This window comes from Corvus cornix, chromosome Z, assembly GCF_000738735.6.
Source record: "Corvus cornix cornix isolate S_Up_H32 chromosome Z, ASM73873v5, whole genome shotgun sequence".
Classification (NCBI taxonomy): Eukaryota; Metazoa; Chordata; class Aves; order Passeriformes; family Corvidae; genus Corvus; species Corvus cornix.
In genome coordinates this window covers 52,825,110-52,841,931 of record NC_046357.1, presented here as the reverse complement: position 1 = coordinate 52,841,931, position 16,822 = coordinate 52,825,110, and the positions used below count along the sequence as shown (strand labels likewise).

The 16,822-nt window shown below is 37.5% G+C and overlaps 1 protein-coding gene across 2 annotated transcripts in view; it reads right to left on the bottom strand.

Annotated features, from left to right (window-relative positions):
* The window catches only part of PCSK5 (proprotein convertase subtilisin/kexin type 5), a 225,985-nt gene that overhangs the window by 45,245 nt on the left and 163,918 nt on the right, over nt 1-16,822 (bottom strand). Inside the window, exons 16-21 of one of the 2 annotated variants that reach the window (XM_039566777.1) lie at nt 16,084-16,277; nt 14,551-14,635; nt 12,461-12,558; nt 11,915-12,044; nt 10,751-10,866; nt 7,425-9,580 (exon numbers count right to left, since the gene is read on the bottom strand). In XM_039566777.1, coding sequence (XP_039422711.1) covers nt 9,465-9,580; nt 10,751-10,866; nt 11,915-12,044; nt 12,461-12,558; nt 14,551-14,635; nt 16,084-16,277 — 739 coding nt within the window. In that variant the 3' untranslated portion in view covers nt 7,425-9,464. Of the gene's footprint in view, nt 1-7,424; nt 9,581-10,750; nt 10,867-11,914; nt 12,045-12,460; nt 12,559-14,550; nt 14,636-16,083; nt 16,278-16,822 lie in introns of those variants that run through there. The other variant, XM_039566779.1, reaches the window with a different exon arrangement.

Sequence of the window (16,822 nt, the reverse complement as noted above, 5' to 3'; positions counted from 1 at the left end):
TCTTTACAAATCTTGCTAGATAAATACAGGCTGCCAAAACCTCAACCCTTTTCTTTCCTTTTCTTTTTTTTTTTTTCCTCTCTATTAAAATTCTTTATCTGTCCAACCTACTTAATAGAGGAATACTCTCAGCAATGTGGCTTCATTTTGCTTTCAATCAGGCAATGATCATCTGTTACTTTGGATCATCTCATCTTTATCATTTACTATTGTGTTAATGCTGCTACCTTGTCGCCTTGTTTAAAAACATTTGTCACCTTGTTCAAAAAAAAGGAACTGGAGATACTGAAGGAATAATGATATGTTAACAGACTAGATTCCTCATAATAGGAAGATTTTAATGTATAATTTTGTGTCCATAATTAGGAATGTCTAACTCTACATTTGGCCTACATCAGGTTTCAGGTTGTGCCTTTAACTACATACAAAATCCCTATACTTAACACTCAGTTCCTATCAGTTCATATGATGCATTTTAAAATGAGATAAGAACTATTATTGTCCATTAAGGAGGTGGAAACCTGAGTTGCAATAAAATCATCAAATTAGTTTGCAATAGCAAACTAGAACTTGTCTCTCCTGAGTCCCAGTCTGGAGCACTCTCATAGTTGCCAAGCAGCATCAAGTGTACCTTTAGCTTGTCACTGTTTCTCGCTTGCTTTCCAAAGCCTGCGCCATTCACTGACAGCAAATGATATTTCAGGAGATCAGTTAGATGGGGGTGTGAATATCCCTGTCAGTTATGCATGGAGATATGGACTTTTATGTGCTGGCTGTCATAAATCTTTTTCTCTTGTAGTGACTCCATGAGATTTAGTCACTGCAAGTCATGTGTTACTTCCCCACTTTGTTTGATCAAAATATCACTTTATCTAATTTTAAAATACTCTTTATCGTCTATAACATTGCCACAATGGCTTTTCCTTAAAATTAATGGAAAAAACTACCTTATTTCCTCCATTTTGCTTGTTTACTGTCATGGGAATCTGGATATGGATTTTGTACTTGGGATTTTTGTATGTAATCTTACGGGTTATAAAGGTTTGACAAACCAGATAAACAAAAACTGCCCAGAATTGCTTCTCATCCATCAGCTGTGAGAACTGAAATAAATTAGTGCTAGGGAACCCTCTGCTTTTTCTCATGTTTGGCCATGATACATTTCATTTTGTCTGGCTTATGGGATCAGCTCCTTGAGTTCTCTGAAGAAACATTTATTCATAAAGCTTAAGTAGACAACTAAAACTAACTTGCATATAAAAATCCATGCAAATTCATCCTGAGGATTGTTTTTAAGGTTACTCCTTTGCTTAGGCCAAGGTCTCAGTGTTTAATAGATTACAGGTCCCCGAAAGAAATCTTGCCATAATGTCCATGTTGTAACATTTTCAAGATGAAGACATTTCCTTTACCCTCAGATTTGGCAGTTGTGCAAAATTGTGCATCTGGTTTGCAATTATTTGTCTAGCTTCAGTTTTCAGCCTCCTGCTTAATTACACAATGACCAAATTTCTGTCTCCCTGTTTGGGTGTGCAGAAGGGACAAAGAAGATACTCTTCATGGACAAAACTTTTGGATATTATGATTTGAGGTGATGAGAGGGATTCAGGATTGGAACTCTTCAAAAGTGCTCTAGGCAGTGACAAATGAGAAGGCTGAAAATAGGATATTGATTCCTAAGTCACTAAATCTCCCCCTTGTGCCAAGGGGCAAAGCAGAACCTTGAAAAGGATTGAACATCTCTTCTCTGAATAGCTGTGTGCTGAGTGTAATATAATGATTTTAGGATGAAAGGCCCCTTTGTTGCAGGATTAGGTGAGATTCACACAGAGACTCAGGTTAGCTGTAATTGTGACAGTCAGGAGTGAGGAAATTGCCTTTATCAGACTCCACTATCTTACAAGGCCCTCTATGCTTTTCCCTGCAGAATAAAAACATTCACATTAGCCAAAGCTGCCTTATTTATTTCTAACGGAAAGGAATTTTCCCCTCCCTTTACAATGTGTACTTCTCCCCACATTTCTACATAGTATTAATACAATTGTTGTTAGAAACCCACTGAAGAGTCAGAGCCCTCAGCAGTACTTAGTGGGCATAAACAGACCCCAGAAAGACATTTTTTTGCATTTTAAAAATAATCTTTAAATCTCCATTTCTACTAATTCTTTAGGCGTTTAAAAATTTTACTTTAAAACTCCATTTGTACTAATTATGTGGATGCCTGGAAGCATAAGCTGGCTGGGTTCGTGGTCTCTCCCCTTGCCTGTAAGCACCTATGTCAGAGCTTGGCAAGGTATTCAGCTGATCACCTACAGCCTGAAATTTGGCAGCTCCATGAGAAAGGGGGAAGAGAAATAGAACAATCTCTATGGATCTGTATCAATAAAGCTTTGGTTTGTACCCTTCTAACTTTTTGAAGGAGGGGGAAATACTACAGCACTCTCAAAATTTTAGACTCACAATGGAAAAAAGTATGCTCAGCGTCTCCATTTCTTGAGCTTTCCAACTGGAATTTTCCCTGTTTTACATTTTCAAGCTTCCCATTCTTCATAAAAATCAGTATCTGGCAATCTTCTAAAGGGCAGTGGAACAGAGGCACCTGAACCCCACTGAAAATTATCTCATAGTGCTCACAGTACCTCTTTGGAAAACTAGGTAGCTGCTTGTGAAATATAAAAACAAACATGGTATGCTTTGAGTAAAGCTGGTGTTACTAGCACATGGAGTACATTAAAGATAGAATCTTTCGGTGCTGGAGGAAAACACACATCAGAGGCAACCAAGGTAACACAGTGTGTCTCTCCTATGTTATACAGCAGGGAGTGTGTACTTTGTATACATGGAGCCCTTCCTGACCACTGCAGGATCTCTGTAGTCTGATTTGAACAGACAAAAACCTGAAGTGGGAAGAGCTGGATGCTTTGGGTCAGTATTTCAGTGGTGTCATCCATCTCTAGCCAAGAGACTCCTGCACAGGCTGTTTGTACTGGACACCTTCAAGTTAATCAGGATATGAACAGAGATCTGCTGATAACTGGGCAGTTTGTAGCAGGCCAACTATTGTCCCAACAAGATGTAACAACATAGATTTGTACTGTTAATCAAATGCAATTTCTGTTTAATTTGCAGAGATGAAGACATATTAAAGCCTGAAAGAAACCTGCCAAAAAGATACAAGTACCTCCTTGGAAGTAAAGAGCAGATCAAATTAAATCTTCTAATGAGTGGTATAAAGGTCTAAATTTTATTCCCATCTGTAACTGTTCAGCCTCCTCAATACACTTACACTGGTGATCTTCCCCTGCTTAAAATCTTCCCTGGTTCCTGCTCTCTGCTATAAGCACCTCTGCATCGGCAAGGTAATCTTTTTTGGTCTTTGATTACAGATTACATTCCCTTTAACAATGACTTATGTCGAAGGTGTAGAGATGGGGAAATCATACGGCTCTTCTAATTCAGATATACCTGGAGAGAGATTTTGTGACACTGTTTGACAGTGGGAACTCATTTTGAATCCTCCTTTCAGCCTTGAAAGTGTTCAGAGAGGATGTGCTAGAGGCAGACACAGCAAGACCAACATTTACACAACTTCATTTTGGTATGGCCTCCTTTCTCTTGTAGTAAGAAAAGGGGCTACTTTATTCAGGAATGAATATTTGAGTAATTTTTGTCTTTTTATCCAGTAGCATTGCTACAGAATGATCCACTAGCATAGTCATGAGCATGGCAGCTGACAGCAACCTGATCTGTGGGGATTGGCAATCAGGTGCTAGACTTTCCTTCCAATCCACCTCTCAAAGAACATCTGCAGGCATCAAGAGTGGGGCAGTAGGCAGGCAAAGGACAATTGTAAATGGAAAAGTTATGCAGTATTATCTGAATTATAATTAAACCACATTAGTCATGCTCCATTGAACATTCAGTGTTACTGTTGAATTTGCATGATAGAGCCATTAATTCTCCTTGGTAAACAAGTACTCACTGCTTGCCAGTGTTCTGGCTTCTCACTCCCAGGCTGATTGGAAAAATGGGTACTTAATCACCTCATTGCTCTCTGCTGTGTTTCCTGATGGCTGAGTGTTTTTTGCTTTGAAAAGTGTTGCTGTTTTCCCAGAAGACCTTCAACAAATCCATCCCCCAAACACTCAGAAAAACGAAGATGATTGTATGAGGGTCATTCTTCTAAGCTTCCTTGGTCATCTTTGGCAGCAAATACATGAGTTGCTCATGTATTTTCTGCCAAAAACCAACAATGGCCAGCCTTTGGAGCAGCACAGAGTCTGCATTTGTTGCTAACTGGAATTATTTTTTAAAAATAATAAGAGCTTCCTCCCCCTAATATGTTTTCCTTTGACTACAACTCCCATTCTAGAAGTAGAAATTGTCTCTGTTTTTATGCATAAACACTGCTTTTTAATCCAGAAAGGAAGTTCTTCAGGATAATTTCTGTCACAGCTCAGCTATTAGACATTAACTCTGTGGTGATGTCTGCTACGATCGCACAGCAGGTGAACATTATTGCAGTCTCTCTGGCTTTATCCTGAGGACTTCAGAACAGTTTTCCTAGTAAGACCTCATGTTACTGTGCTCTGAGAAATCACAGTATGTACAAGGCCTTTGATAGATCCGAATCCTCTTTGCTCACTGGTGTGGAACCAGTGACTGAAATGTGGATGTTGGTTGCCCTTTCACTGGCTCGATGCAATACTAAAGTTCAGAGCCTTAGTTTGTTCTTAGGGCACTCACAACCCTTTAATTCTTGCTAATGAAGAGGCTTTAAGCCCCAACAGAGTATCATGACAGGTGGTAGTAAATAATCAGATAATCATCTATTTCAATAAAAAATAGAAGTCTTATAAAATAGCTTAAGCAATACATGTAATTAAAATTATGTTAAACAGAAATGGGTTTTTCCGCTGGTAAAGAAAATGCTCATCAAAAATATATTTTCAACCCTTCTTTTTTCACTTATTGAAACTCCCTATTCTGATCAAGGTCATGCATGTTGTTGTATATTAGTTTCCTTTTGATGAAAACTTGACTAGGGTTTTTCTTTGTATGCTGTACAACTTTTTAATGCTTGATTAAAATACCTTGCACAAACATCTAATGGCAGAACTTTTCTTGGTTCATTCTGTACCAATGACAGGACAATGGCATATCCAATATAAATATAAGGCATGGTAATGTATCATAGACAAGTTAATGTTCAGCGACTTGCACTGCAAATTAAAAGCTTTGACTCACACATGCAATCTCTTACATGTCTTTACAGGAATCTTGAATTTATAACAGGCCTTCTTACAATCATTCAGTTCATTAAATATATTCATTAAAATGTAACAGACGGCTATTAAGAGGATTAACTTGGTCATCAGCAGCTGTAACTTGCGTTTAGTGATGGGTGAAATTGCTGTAGACAGCCCTAGTGCTTCTGCCTATAGGTTTGCTCACACGTCTGTCAAACCCCTCATGATCTGATAATGTGGCACAAGCAGCAGCCTGCTATCACAGAATAAATTCACTTGCAAGGAATTTGACATGACATTGGAAAGCTGCAATTGCAATAGAGATTGAGACCTTTGTATGGTCTCACAGGGAAATCTTTACTAGAAAATAGTGTGCTTCACAGAGAGGAAGTTTGCAAAGCCTCCCCAGAAAGAGGCAGGGAGTGCCAGCGGATACAAGTGTGTGTATTCAGTGCGGGCTAAGCCAAACGTCCCAGGAGCTGCTGGTCAGAAGCAGAAGGTTTCCACTGACTTATTCTGGCATCTGATCCTACAATACTGGTATGTGGCTGAGGTGGAGAGCTGCAGCTGAAAAGGGAGTAAGGCTGGAACTCCATTGCAGAAAAGGAAACATAACACCCCCACCCAACAGGCTTCTGAAGGATGTTCTGCAGGTCTGGGGCATGGTAAACTTTTTTTAGCATATGTGATTTTTTTTGTTTTTTGACCACAGCTGTTGTTTTTAAAAAACTTTGAGACTTTTAGTAAAGGTCTAGACATGTGTCCAATTTGCACTTAAATCAAGGATTCTCCTAGACAAGTATGAACTGGGAAATACCATGTTCTAACTACAATGGCATCTTCAATTTGTCATGGCTTTCTGACTTGTGGTATAAATAAAATGAAATCAATGAACAGATTTAAACTGATGTCATACACACTCTTTCCTGACAAAAAATTTATTATTTTGTTCATACTTAGTAGCTTCTGATCTTTCTGAAATGGTCTGTATCCATTCTGGGTGTCATCAAGTGTCAAATACCGAACACATCAAAGTACTCATCATTGAATCAGAGAGAGGATCAATTACGTAAGAAAACTCTGCAGCTGGCAACAAACTAGCTTCTTTCAATTGCAATCCTGCTGCTGCAGCAATCCTCTAGTACAAGTATAAGCTATATAGGCTGCTTACAAATTTTGCATGTGTCTGACAACAGCTATTAAGGCATAACAAATAAAGATGATCAGAGTCTGAGCTGACACCAGAAAGTTCTGGTTTTCAGCCTAAAACTCAGATGTATGCTTACTTGTCTGCTCATTTGGAAGATGAAGGTGAGCTGGGAGCTGAAACAAGCAGTTCTTCATACAACGCTGTAGGCAACCTTTTTTCCAGGTGTGGTCTCACCAAACTACTGCTAAGAATGCGCCATCCCACATATGCTTAGATTTGGGGATTGACATGGAAACTGTGGGAATGATGACTAACTCCTTATTTTGAAACCAGGTCAAAAGAGGTCAGCAACACTGAGATGGCTAAGTGGTGAGGTTTTTTGCAGGAAATTCTTTACATGGCCTCAAATGTGCTGAAAATGCCATCTGAATATATGACTCCTTGGATAAGCTGCCATTTTGCTCTCCACTGAGGCTGTGGCACGAAGTGGTAAATGAACAAGAGCAACAGCTCATGCCAGTGAAGGACCTGACCCTGCAGGGGTTACCACTGAGGCTAAAGGGAGCCCTCTAGGTCTGGCAACTCTGCGGCTGTATCTGAGCTGTAGAGCGTGCGAGCACTGGCACGTGCACAGACACCAACATGATACTGTGCCAAGGGGCCAGTCTGTACGACTGCAAGGGTGAAACCCTCCTTCTTAACTGCCTGAACCAACAGACAGTCACAAATTTTGCTTTTTAATCTTGAACACACAACAGATTAGAGCCATCGCAAACTCTTACAGATCAGAGGAAGTCAAGATTGTTACCCACTAGGGTTCAGACATGACTCTACTGTTACTACCCTAAAGGTGATCTCCATGTAAACCAGGTATTTCTGCAATCATAAATTCCATCACTTCAACTAAAAAAAGGCTGTAATAAAATTAAATACCCAGGTAACTAAGTGCTCTATACCACAGAGCTACCTACGTCCTTCAATGAAGATGTTTAACATACGGATCAACATGTTTCTCCAGACCAAAGGAACAGGAATTTAGGTTAATTTAATAGAAAAAATAAAATATGGAATAACATTGATTTTGGCCAATATCAATTACAACAGAACTACCCTATTTTACAAATAACAACTGAACATTTTACACATGTACAGTATTTTTTTCAGTAAAAATGGATTTCGTTATAACAATGTCAGTTTTTTTTTAAAGAAAACAAAGTTATTAATTTCTTCTCTATAATAGTGTTAGAGACATTTGTAAGTATCCAAACAGATTCTTTACAATCCATTACATAATTAAATCTCAATAGTGAATATATATTTATATATAACATATATAATATTAACTTAAACTTTGAAAGCATTATGTTCTATTTAAACACGCTATACTGAGAAATGAGGCAGTAACAGACTAGTAGTTAAACTAGCACAAATTTGAATGTTTATCAGGAAATTTGTAATGGGCACCAAAGGAGCTTGACTGCACTCTGTCATACCGAACCAGACTGTAATAGTTTCTCTCTCTCTACTAAAGAGGACATTACCTCTAAAAGTTTGTATTCATTTGTTTGTAAAACATCCACAGTCATTTTTGATCCCCTTTATTTTCCAGGACTTACATGCTTAAACAGCTGCAATCCATTTTCTGTTTGTATGTCCAGGAAAGCTAACTGAGAAAGACACTTTGTATGTTTTAAGTATTATCCCCAGTAAACAGTATCTTTGAAGTTCAATTTTCTGTTTTATGTGAAATGACTGTCTTTTGAACTGTATGCCAAGTGAAGCTGAAGAAGATAAATTAAACAGAAATTTGTACTGGCAGCCATGTGCCTGGGCAGAAAAAGGGTGAGGCTGGGGCCATTTCTCTTATCACTCAGGACCATTTTACAGTGAGGTAACTCCATTGGCCTTAGCAGGACTATTCCTGCTGAAATTTCTATTGTGAGCAGTTAAAAGCAGACTCAGGCCCATCACGACACCAAGAGAACCACTGATTTATTGCCCTATATGCAATTATTCCTGGAGGTGTATTTGGCACAATTATAAATCCAGTCCTGTAAACACATCCTGTCATATATAGTCACACTGGCATTTACATATGGGCACTATGAAATAGTTCCACATATCTGTATGATAATATCCCCTTTTTAAATGAACATTACAAGACAACAATAATTTATGAATACTTCTTACATGTTAGCAATGTTTTCTGACTTCTGAGCATATACATTATTCTCACTTACGCAAATCAAGAGAAGTAGTATATTCTAAATTTGTCCATTACAGGAACAATGGTTTTTTTATGTTTATTTGAAATAGCTTTGACAATTTAAAAAAATAAAATAAAAATCCTAGCATATCTGTTAATAAGCCACCTGTCTAAAAATGAAATCTATATGACCAAAACCACATTTTGGGCAAACATATATACATACTGCATGTGATACAAAAAACAGCATACAGCAGAGGAAGTAAGAAAGAAATGTGTGCAGAAATGTTCACTTTCCATTTTTTTTAAAATAGTGTTACAAAAGGGGCAGAACTTAGTCCTGCACTAATGATGTTTCTGATCCCCTCAGGAACTCAAGTTCCCCCTGACAATACATACAGCACAAAAAAAGACTAATGCAAATTTTTTTGTATTGTTTAGTTTTAATCCATGTAAACTTGTGTTGTATTCTTGAAACACTCTTTAAACATCTCAAAGTGGAAAGAAGCAGGAAAGAAGGGAAGAAAAAGTACCTTCAAAAAACAGGAATAATCCTAAGGTTGACAGGAAATCAAATCAAGAGTTAAATGTTAATTTTGGCATCAAATGCTTTGGTCACACAATACTGACTCTGTGATCCTGGATGCTCAGCTCTAGACAACCAGTTATGAAAGGTAGGCGTGTTGTAGTTTTTCCATTTAAGTTCCAACGAACAGTTTGCCATCTCCCCCAGACAAAGAGGGGGGAGAGGGAGAAAGGTGGCTTGCTTTCTTTTTCTTTTTCTTTTTTTTTTTCCTTTTTCAGTAATACGGTTAATCTATAAGTCTACAGGAGGAGGAGGATGCTGGGAGGTGTCAGTTCACCCCTTTTGTTTACATGTTCTGCAACACAATTGCTGAAGTACTTTCCTCTGGCAGAGATTGTTCTTTTTCACCAGCATACAGAATCCTCCCTCGGCCCAGGACTCTTCCGTAGCTTCCAGAGGGTAGCAGCAAGAGAAGGAGGGGAGGTTGAAGGTTTGGAGAGCACGGCGTGTACAATGGAAGAAGGTTTAATTGGTCAGACATGCAGATTTGGTTGAAGAGACCATTCAGGAGCAGGTAGCAAGTAGGAAATTTGGTCCATCAAAAGGAATTTCAGTCAACAGCATTTTTTTTTTTTCAGGAAGAGATATTGTGTGGTCCGACAGGAAATGATTGGTATCCATTTATGAAAAGGAAAAAAAGATTAGAAAGAGAATAATTAGAATACAGTGGTATTTACAGCAAAGGAATTTGCTCTCAATTTTTATGAATTAAAAGAATAAAACAATCAAACCACAGAAAAAGAGTAAAACATTCTCAACAGAAATGCAAATCCTGTAGAGTGAGTTGATAGTAAGGCATTGAAGTCAACTCTTAGTAAATCCAGTGGAAATAAGCTGGACCCAAGAGTCATTGTTAGCTTTTACTATATCTGATGTCAGATATCTTCCCAGACTTTGTTCTGATATGATTTTTCTGTTGGATTGCACTTGTTGGGCTCTATTTACAAGTAATTCACATGGTAACGTTTTTAGGGAAGCACTAAGTGTCTCTGTAATTGTGGCATTTAAAAGGAATTAATATTAGTGAATAATTAAGCCAATCATATGCAACAAGAAGGCTATCTTGGCTGCCACAGGGAATTTGGAGGAAGTTCAAATCTCCACCCTAAATTGCATGCTCCCTATTTCAGAATTCTTTTTTTCTCACTACCCTTTCACACGAGTCAAGCAATACTGCAGGCACTTTAAATTGTTTTTACTTACCAGCACTTTCACAGTTTAAAGTGATGAGATAGATAAATGTAGTTCTATTAATAGTACTCTAGGGTCCTCATACAAAAATCTGTTGAAAGCAATGGCTTTTGAAAAATTGCTAAGGAAGGGAAAGTAGGTTGTTGGCAATGGGAAAAATTATTTTAGGAAAATTCAGGTAAAGTGGATGTGACTAATCTTGCTAATACATGCAAATGCAAATTTCTCCTCTTCATACACCTGAATAATTTAAAAAGTTATGTAGATGTTACTTAAAAGAAGAAGAGAAGCAGGCCAAACCAACCCAATACATGTAAAAGAAGAAGCTGGCAGTGATAAAATGGACCTTTTCAGAGACTTGCACTCACCATCCTTGCACACTGTTCCAACGACACAGACACCAGTGTCTAGGTTATAGCCACTTGGACAGCTCGTACAGTTTCTGTCTCCTGGGCCACTGCAATCCAAACAGCTGGCATCACACCTAAGAGACAATGGCAGGCGTTGGTCTTCCTGCCTCACCAAATATAAGACTTCCTAGGAGACCTCTTTAGCATTGCAAAGGACTCGTTTGTTCTTTCTAGAGGTATCAGGTACTATAATATTACTGGTACTAATTATCAAAATAAATAATTGACTACCCCTGCAACTCCATCCTTCTTCTTTCCATCAACAACTTTCTATTCAAGCTTTTTTACTACACAGCTGCATTATTCTAGTGCTTTGAAACTATGCAAAAATAATCAGCAAAAATATCAAGCTGATGGTGCATACATGTGCCAGAAAGGCACAAACTAAAGCTACAGAATATAAATGGCTGACATGATGCCCAGTCCCTTCATTACTCATCTTGCTCCATCATATTTTCATTACATATTGATTGTCTTTTATGTGGAATACACTGAAACACACAGTGATTCCCTTCCTGCCCTGAACTCAGATCAGAGTCAGTGATAAATTATTCCAAAAGGCAAAAAATGATATTTGTTTAAGAAAGAATGGAATAGAAAAAAATGTTCCTTCCTTGCACAGCACAACTTTGTCCAAGATTTATCTAGCCATTTGTCCACTTGAGTCAGGTAAGTTATTCTGGACAGTAGTTTAGAAATAAATGTGATTATGTAGTGGAAGAAATGAAATGGTCTTTATAAATAGTAATTAACTTGCAATGAAAAACCCATAGTTTATTTTTGTTTGCTATTAAGAAATACAGATCCCCTGTCAGATTTTTAAATTTTACGCTTCTGTGCGAATCTACTGCCACTCTCACTATAGGCTGTTTTAAAGTGAAGGTCACACACATATACCAGAAAAAATATTTTTATAAGACCCATATGAATATAAATCATCATAATCATCATAATAACAACAACAATTTTTTTGTATTTTTTGGAGTCAGCAGTATTTTATCTTCTAGTAAGTATGATCATTTTCAACACAGTAATAGCTAATATACTGCCAAATATACTAGTATTTATATATATTAATATACTGCCTGATATACTGCCAGATGTATTAGCCACTGATCATACCTTTTGCAGCTTTTGTATCCGCTTTCAGTGGAGTGATCAAGGTAATAACCACTACTACAGGACTGCACACATCTTCCATCTTCCATAAAATAACCCTGTGTGCAGTTTATACAGGCATCTATTCCAGCACCTTAGTCCAAAGAGAAATTGTTAGAAGATAGGTACATTGTCAGAATAAACAGTTACATAATTTCAGTGTATCTTTTTCTGAAATAAATGATTGCAGTTCTAAAGCTCCCACAAAATCTACCGTCACTATTCCATTCCTGGAAGAAAATGGAAGGCATTACTGGAAATCATATTAAGTTCTACTAAAATTTAAAAAAAAAGAAAAAGAAAGAAAAAGAAAGGAATATATGAAGTCTTTCAATTAAAAACATAGATTTCCATGCTAGCTGAACGAAGTTTGCCGTATTTAAAATGTAATTAAAAGCTGTAAGAGAATGAAGGATTTACATGTAAACAATCATGTTATACTGTAACTGTGACACAGCGGAATAAAATCATATGGAATGAAAATTATGTAGACAAATGTCAGTGGGGTACCTGCACATGTTGCACAGGAACGGTGGCATGGTTCACATTCTCTGCCACTGTGGTATTTTCCTTCTTCACAGCGGATAGCACATCTGGTGCCATGCAAACTATTGTAAAAAGGAAAAAAAGCACAGGGCACATAACGACAACAGAGGACAACAAGATAGGGCACAATCCAGTAATTCTCTTTTAACCAAAGAACAACACACATACTAGTATTCATCAGCTTCCTTCACTGGGCATATTTTATAAATTTAGAGACACCAATCACTTAAAGAGCGAATGCAAAGCAGTTTTTGCCCATGGTGAAGTAAAGAAGCTGTTTACAAACTCTTGGTAAATACTACCAAGTAATAGGGGACAGACAAAAAATTAACAATGACAAACAGCACTAAAAATTCAGGCATGTAAAATGCAATTATCCATCAGGAATTTAGCACAGGGTCAGCATAAAAAAATGCTAAGGGACTTGTTAACTGAATCCCAGGTCTGTGTGGCTTGTGAGATTTGTCAAGAATCCAGCTGGAGGTATTCTGCCTGCAGGCACTTTAGAGAGAGCGCAAAAATGTGAGTAACAGAGGAAAAAAAATAGCATAAAGAGTGACATTTTAATGCATTCCTTGAAGTAGCTGTTTATTGCTTTCCTGTTAAAAGGTGCCTATAGCAGTTTGTTAGCATTTAGGTTTTGTTTTGAAATTATTTATTTTTAAAACTAAGACTTCTCTGCCATGTTTACTATCTTCTGCAAAACCTCAGCATTCATCCAATTTAACACTTTTTCTAAAAATGCCAATGAGCTCCGGGGTTTATCACTCTGAGTGCTAACCATGCTTTTACAGATTGCAGCAAAAGTCAGGTAAGCTCAGCACCGCTGAAAATTTTCAAGGGTGTATCCAGTCTCAGTTTAGAAAATAAACTAGCAATTCAACAGAACTTTCACAACCCCTGCTTTTCTCTTATTTTTCCTCAGTGACACACCTCAAAGAGCTTTACAACACACATAGCATTAACATGTTTTTACAGATGGGAAAATAATTTGCCCAAGTTTATTTAATGGGCCAGTAATGGAGAAGATCTGGAATCCAGGCCTCTCAAGACCCAGCCAAGGAAGGCCCTGCTCGTTGATACCTCTGCCAAGAAAATGCAGGAAGTTTTGAACAACTATGGAATACGAAATGCATGTCCTGAAAGGCTCCACTTATCTGGTATACCCACACATTTAAAAAAAAAATTTACTTAAAATTACTCTCAATTTGCTAATATTGCCCAAGAAAACATGAAAGTTGTGTTTTAAATTTTTTTTTAATATTTCAATTTCAATAAAGGAATCCAGGTATTGATGTTCTAGAAGCAAACATTCAGCTTTTACTTAGAGATGAAAATTCACTTTAATGGAACATGAAACCTCAGTGTTAAAACATTAACACAATGCTTGTATTCAAAAGAATATCCCTACAGATACTGAATATTGACTTCATATTTTTTTGTGGCCCTAAGCCAGCATACAGTCTGTCATGGATATTATAAGATTTTTGACCTTTGCTACTTGGATCAAAAGGTCATTCTTTATAAAGGAGCTTGAAATGTGCACTGCTGCTTTGTATGTTTTATCTATCATTTTCAAGAATAATTAAGTTCTCCTCTGAAGAAAAAATCTCCACTGCTGTTTAAAATACATGATCACTATGCTGTAATAGAATTGAGCCTCAGGTACTTGAGATAAGTGAATGACTGCATACATGACAAAATACAGTAAAGATAAGAAAATAATTCACATTGAATGAATCAGAAAGATGAATATAATTCATTTACTCTACTTCTAAAATAATCCTTGACTGACGTAGTGTAGGTCAAAATTTGAAGAAGCCAGTTTTCCGTATGACTGGCTTTTATGTTACCTGAAATGAAAGGCCTTCTAAAAAATCTGTTGTTAGCCAAACTGGCACACAGGAACACTATTAAAGACTAAAAAGCATTGGAACAGATGAAATGAGGGCCATGCAAGGTTAAATAGCTATCTGATGTTCTTCATTGTGTATCTACAGCCTTGTATATACCTCTTCAGATACTACGTTTAGAGACAACCATATTTTCCTTACCTTAGGCCATGTCTGCATTCTGTGCAAATTTGGAATTCAACACAGGTCTTGCAGTTTTCACTACATTTTCGACAAACAATCTTATCTACAAGAGAAAAAAAGAAAACAGCCCAGAAAACCTTGGTCAGTTTTGTTTGATAAAATTGTGTGAATATAGTATTGCATGACTTTCTAGTTTGACAAAAACATCAAGCTAGACTGAAATAGCAAAATTCTGCCTATTACTAGCTTTTTCCATCAAATATCAAATGGTTTACAACATTTCTATCCATTTGAAGTTATAGTTGCACCCTGAGAAAAATACGTTTTGAAGCCATTAAAAACTTTTCAGAAACATTAAAAATTTACATTCACTATTTATAATATGGACTAAGGACACCTTCTCATATAGGAGTGATATGCAATAATGATTGCCATGTGTTCTGGAGACTGTCCTGCAATCTTACCCCTTCCATGCAAGCAGTCTGTCCTGTCTTCCTGATTTGGTGCTAAAAGACACACCTGCATAAACAGATCTGATCTTAACAAAGTAAATACATAAATCACTTAACACCCGCCTTTTTATCTCTAGAGATCCCTTATTTAAGAAATGTCTCTCTCTCTTCAGCCCTGTTGTCTTTTGACATGCAGGGACACATACCCTTCTGAGAAGAAAAACTTAATTTTCCCATTTAATCCTAAATTTTCATCTATGCATCTTAATTTATGTGGAGAAGAGTTCTCTTTACTGTAGTTCTCGCACAGTAAAAATGGAAGAATTAAGGTAAGACCTGTTTTTACTAATTCTCAAAAACACACAGCTTCATGCTGGAGAAAGCAAAAGGTTAGGTACCTAGATGAACAAAGCTCCTGAGAACACATTTATCTTCTAAGGAGTGTCTAAAGACAACAAAAGTCACTGCAGTTTTAAGCATGTTTGAATACATGTCTAAGTATTTTTGTTAGCCAAAGCTGGAAATTAAACACGGACAGTCTACTTGGCAATCACAGGAGGAAGCTGAAGGCAGTATCCATCACGGCTGAGGATTACTGCTCTTGGGCAGTCACATCACTCTGTAGGTACTTAGGTCTGTCAGAAACATTATTTGCAACCATGTCACATCTGAAGAAATTGTTTTTCTTAGAGCTCTGATTCACTGGCCACGGCCAGTTTCTCAGCTCTCACTTCTGGTGCCATATAATCTGGCTGAATGGGGAATTCCTCATGGTCAGAATGTGGGCGCTGTCTGTCCCCTTCCCAGGCAGCGATAACCTGTTCTATCCTTCAACTGACTTGCTCTTGAGCTGCCCTAGTTATGCTACTGTTACTCCCAGCCATCCCCAGCTGAAAAGACATCCTGCAACAAGTATGGTTTTTAAAATAAAGGCAAATTATTCAGGACATTCTTGATCACACTTGGCAACAATTTAATAAAAGGAATAGGATAAGAGATATATGCATCAACATACACTTTTTCTGCTCATAACCATCCCAGCAACCTCCCCAGATCAAATTCTGTAGCCCGCAATACAAAACCAACAAGAAATACTAACTCTTATCCAGGTAAAACCCATCAGGGCAGCTGGTAATACAGCTATTGGTTACTTCATTCAGGTAGTAGCCAGATTTACAGGTCATGCACTGGTCATTTTGGCCTCCAACACAGGTTTCACAATTGGGTGAGCATTTTTTACATCGTTTCTTGTCTGCATTGTAGTGACCAGGTGGGCAGGTCGAAACACAGATCCTGCAGACAGCAGGGAAGAGAAGGCAGAATTGTTAATGAAATAACCTGCCACCACATTCCTGGACCATGACTGCAAAGCAGAAGTATTTCTCAGCATTGTTGCTTTTCTAAGGACCATGTGTTTACTAAGATGCAACCCTTCAAGGCACTGCATCAAGCTGACTGTCTTGCATTTATGTCCCTACACATATGCTACCTCACTAGCAGATGGCTTGTCAGTCTACAGTGTAATTTTTGACCATCTACATTTCTTCCTGTCCTGTTCACTTAAGCTATAGTAGCCATGAGAGTCTACATACATATATATATACATATATATATATACATATACAGAGAGAGCCTCTTAGGGAAAAAAAAAGAGGTGGGGATATAATCAGAGAAGGGTTTTTCTAAGCTGTAGTATAAATTCTGGTAAGCTAGAGTTTGGGGTTTTTTTAACTCCAAAGAAAATTTTTTAAAGTCAGGGGAAAATCCATGACTGCAATGAAAAGAAAATGAAAGAAAGTTAAGATATATACCAAGAAATCAATGAAGTGAAGTTTTTT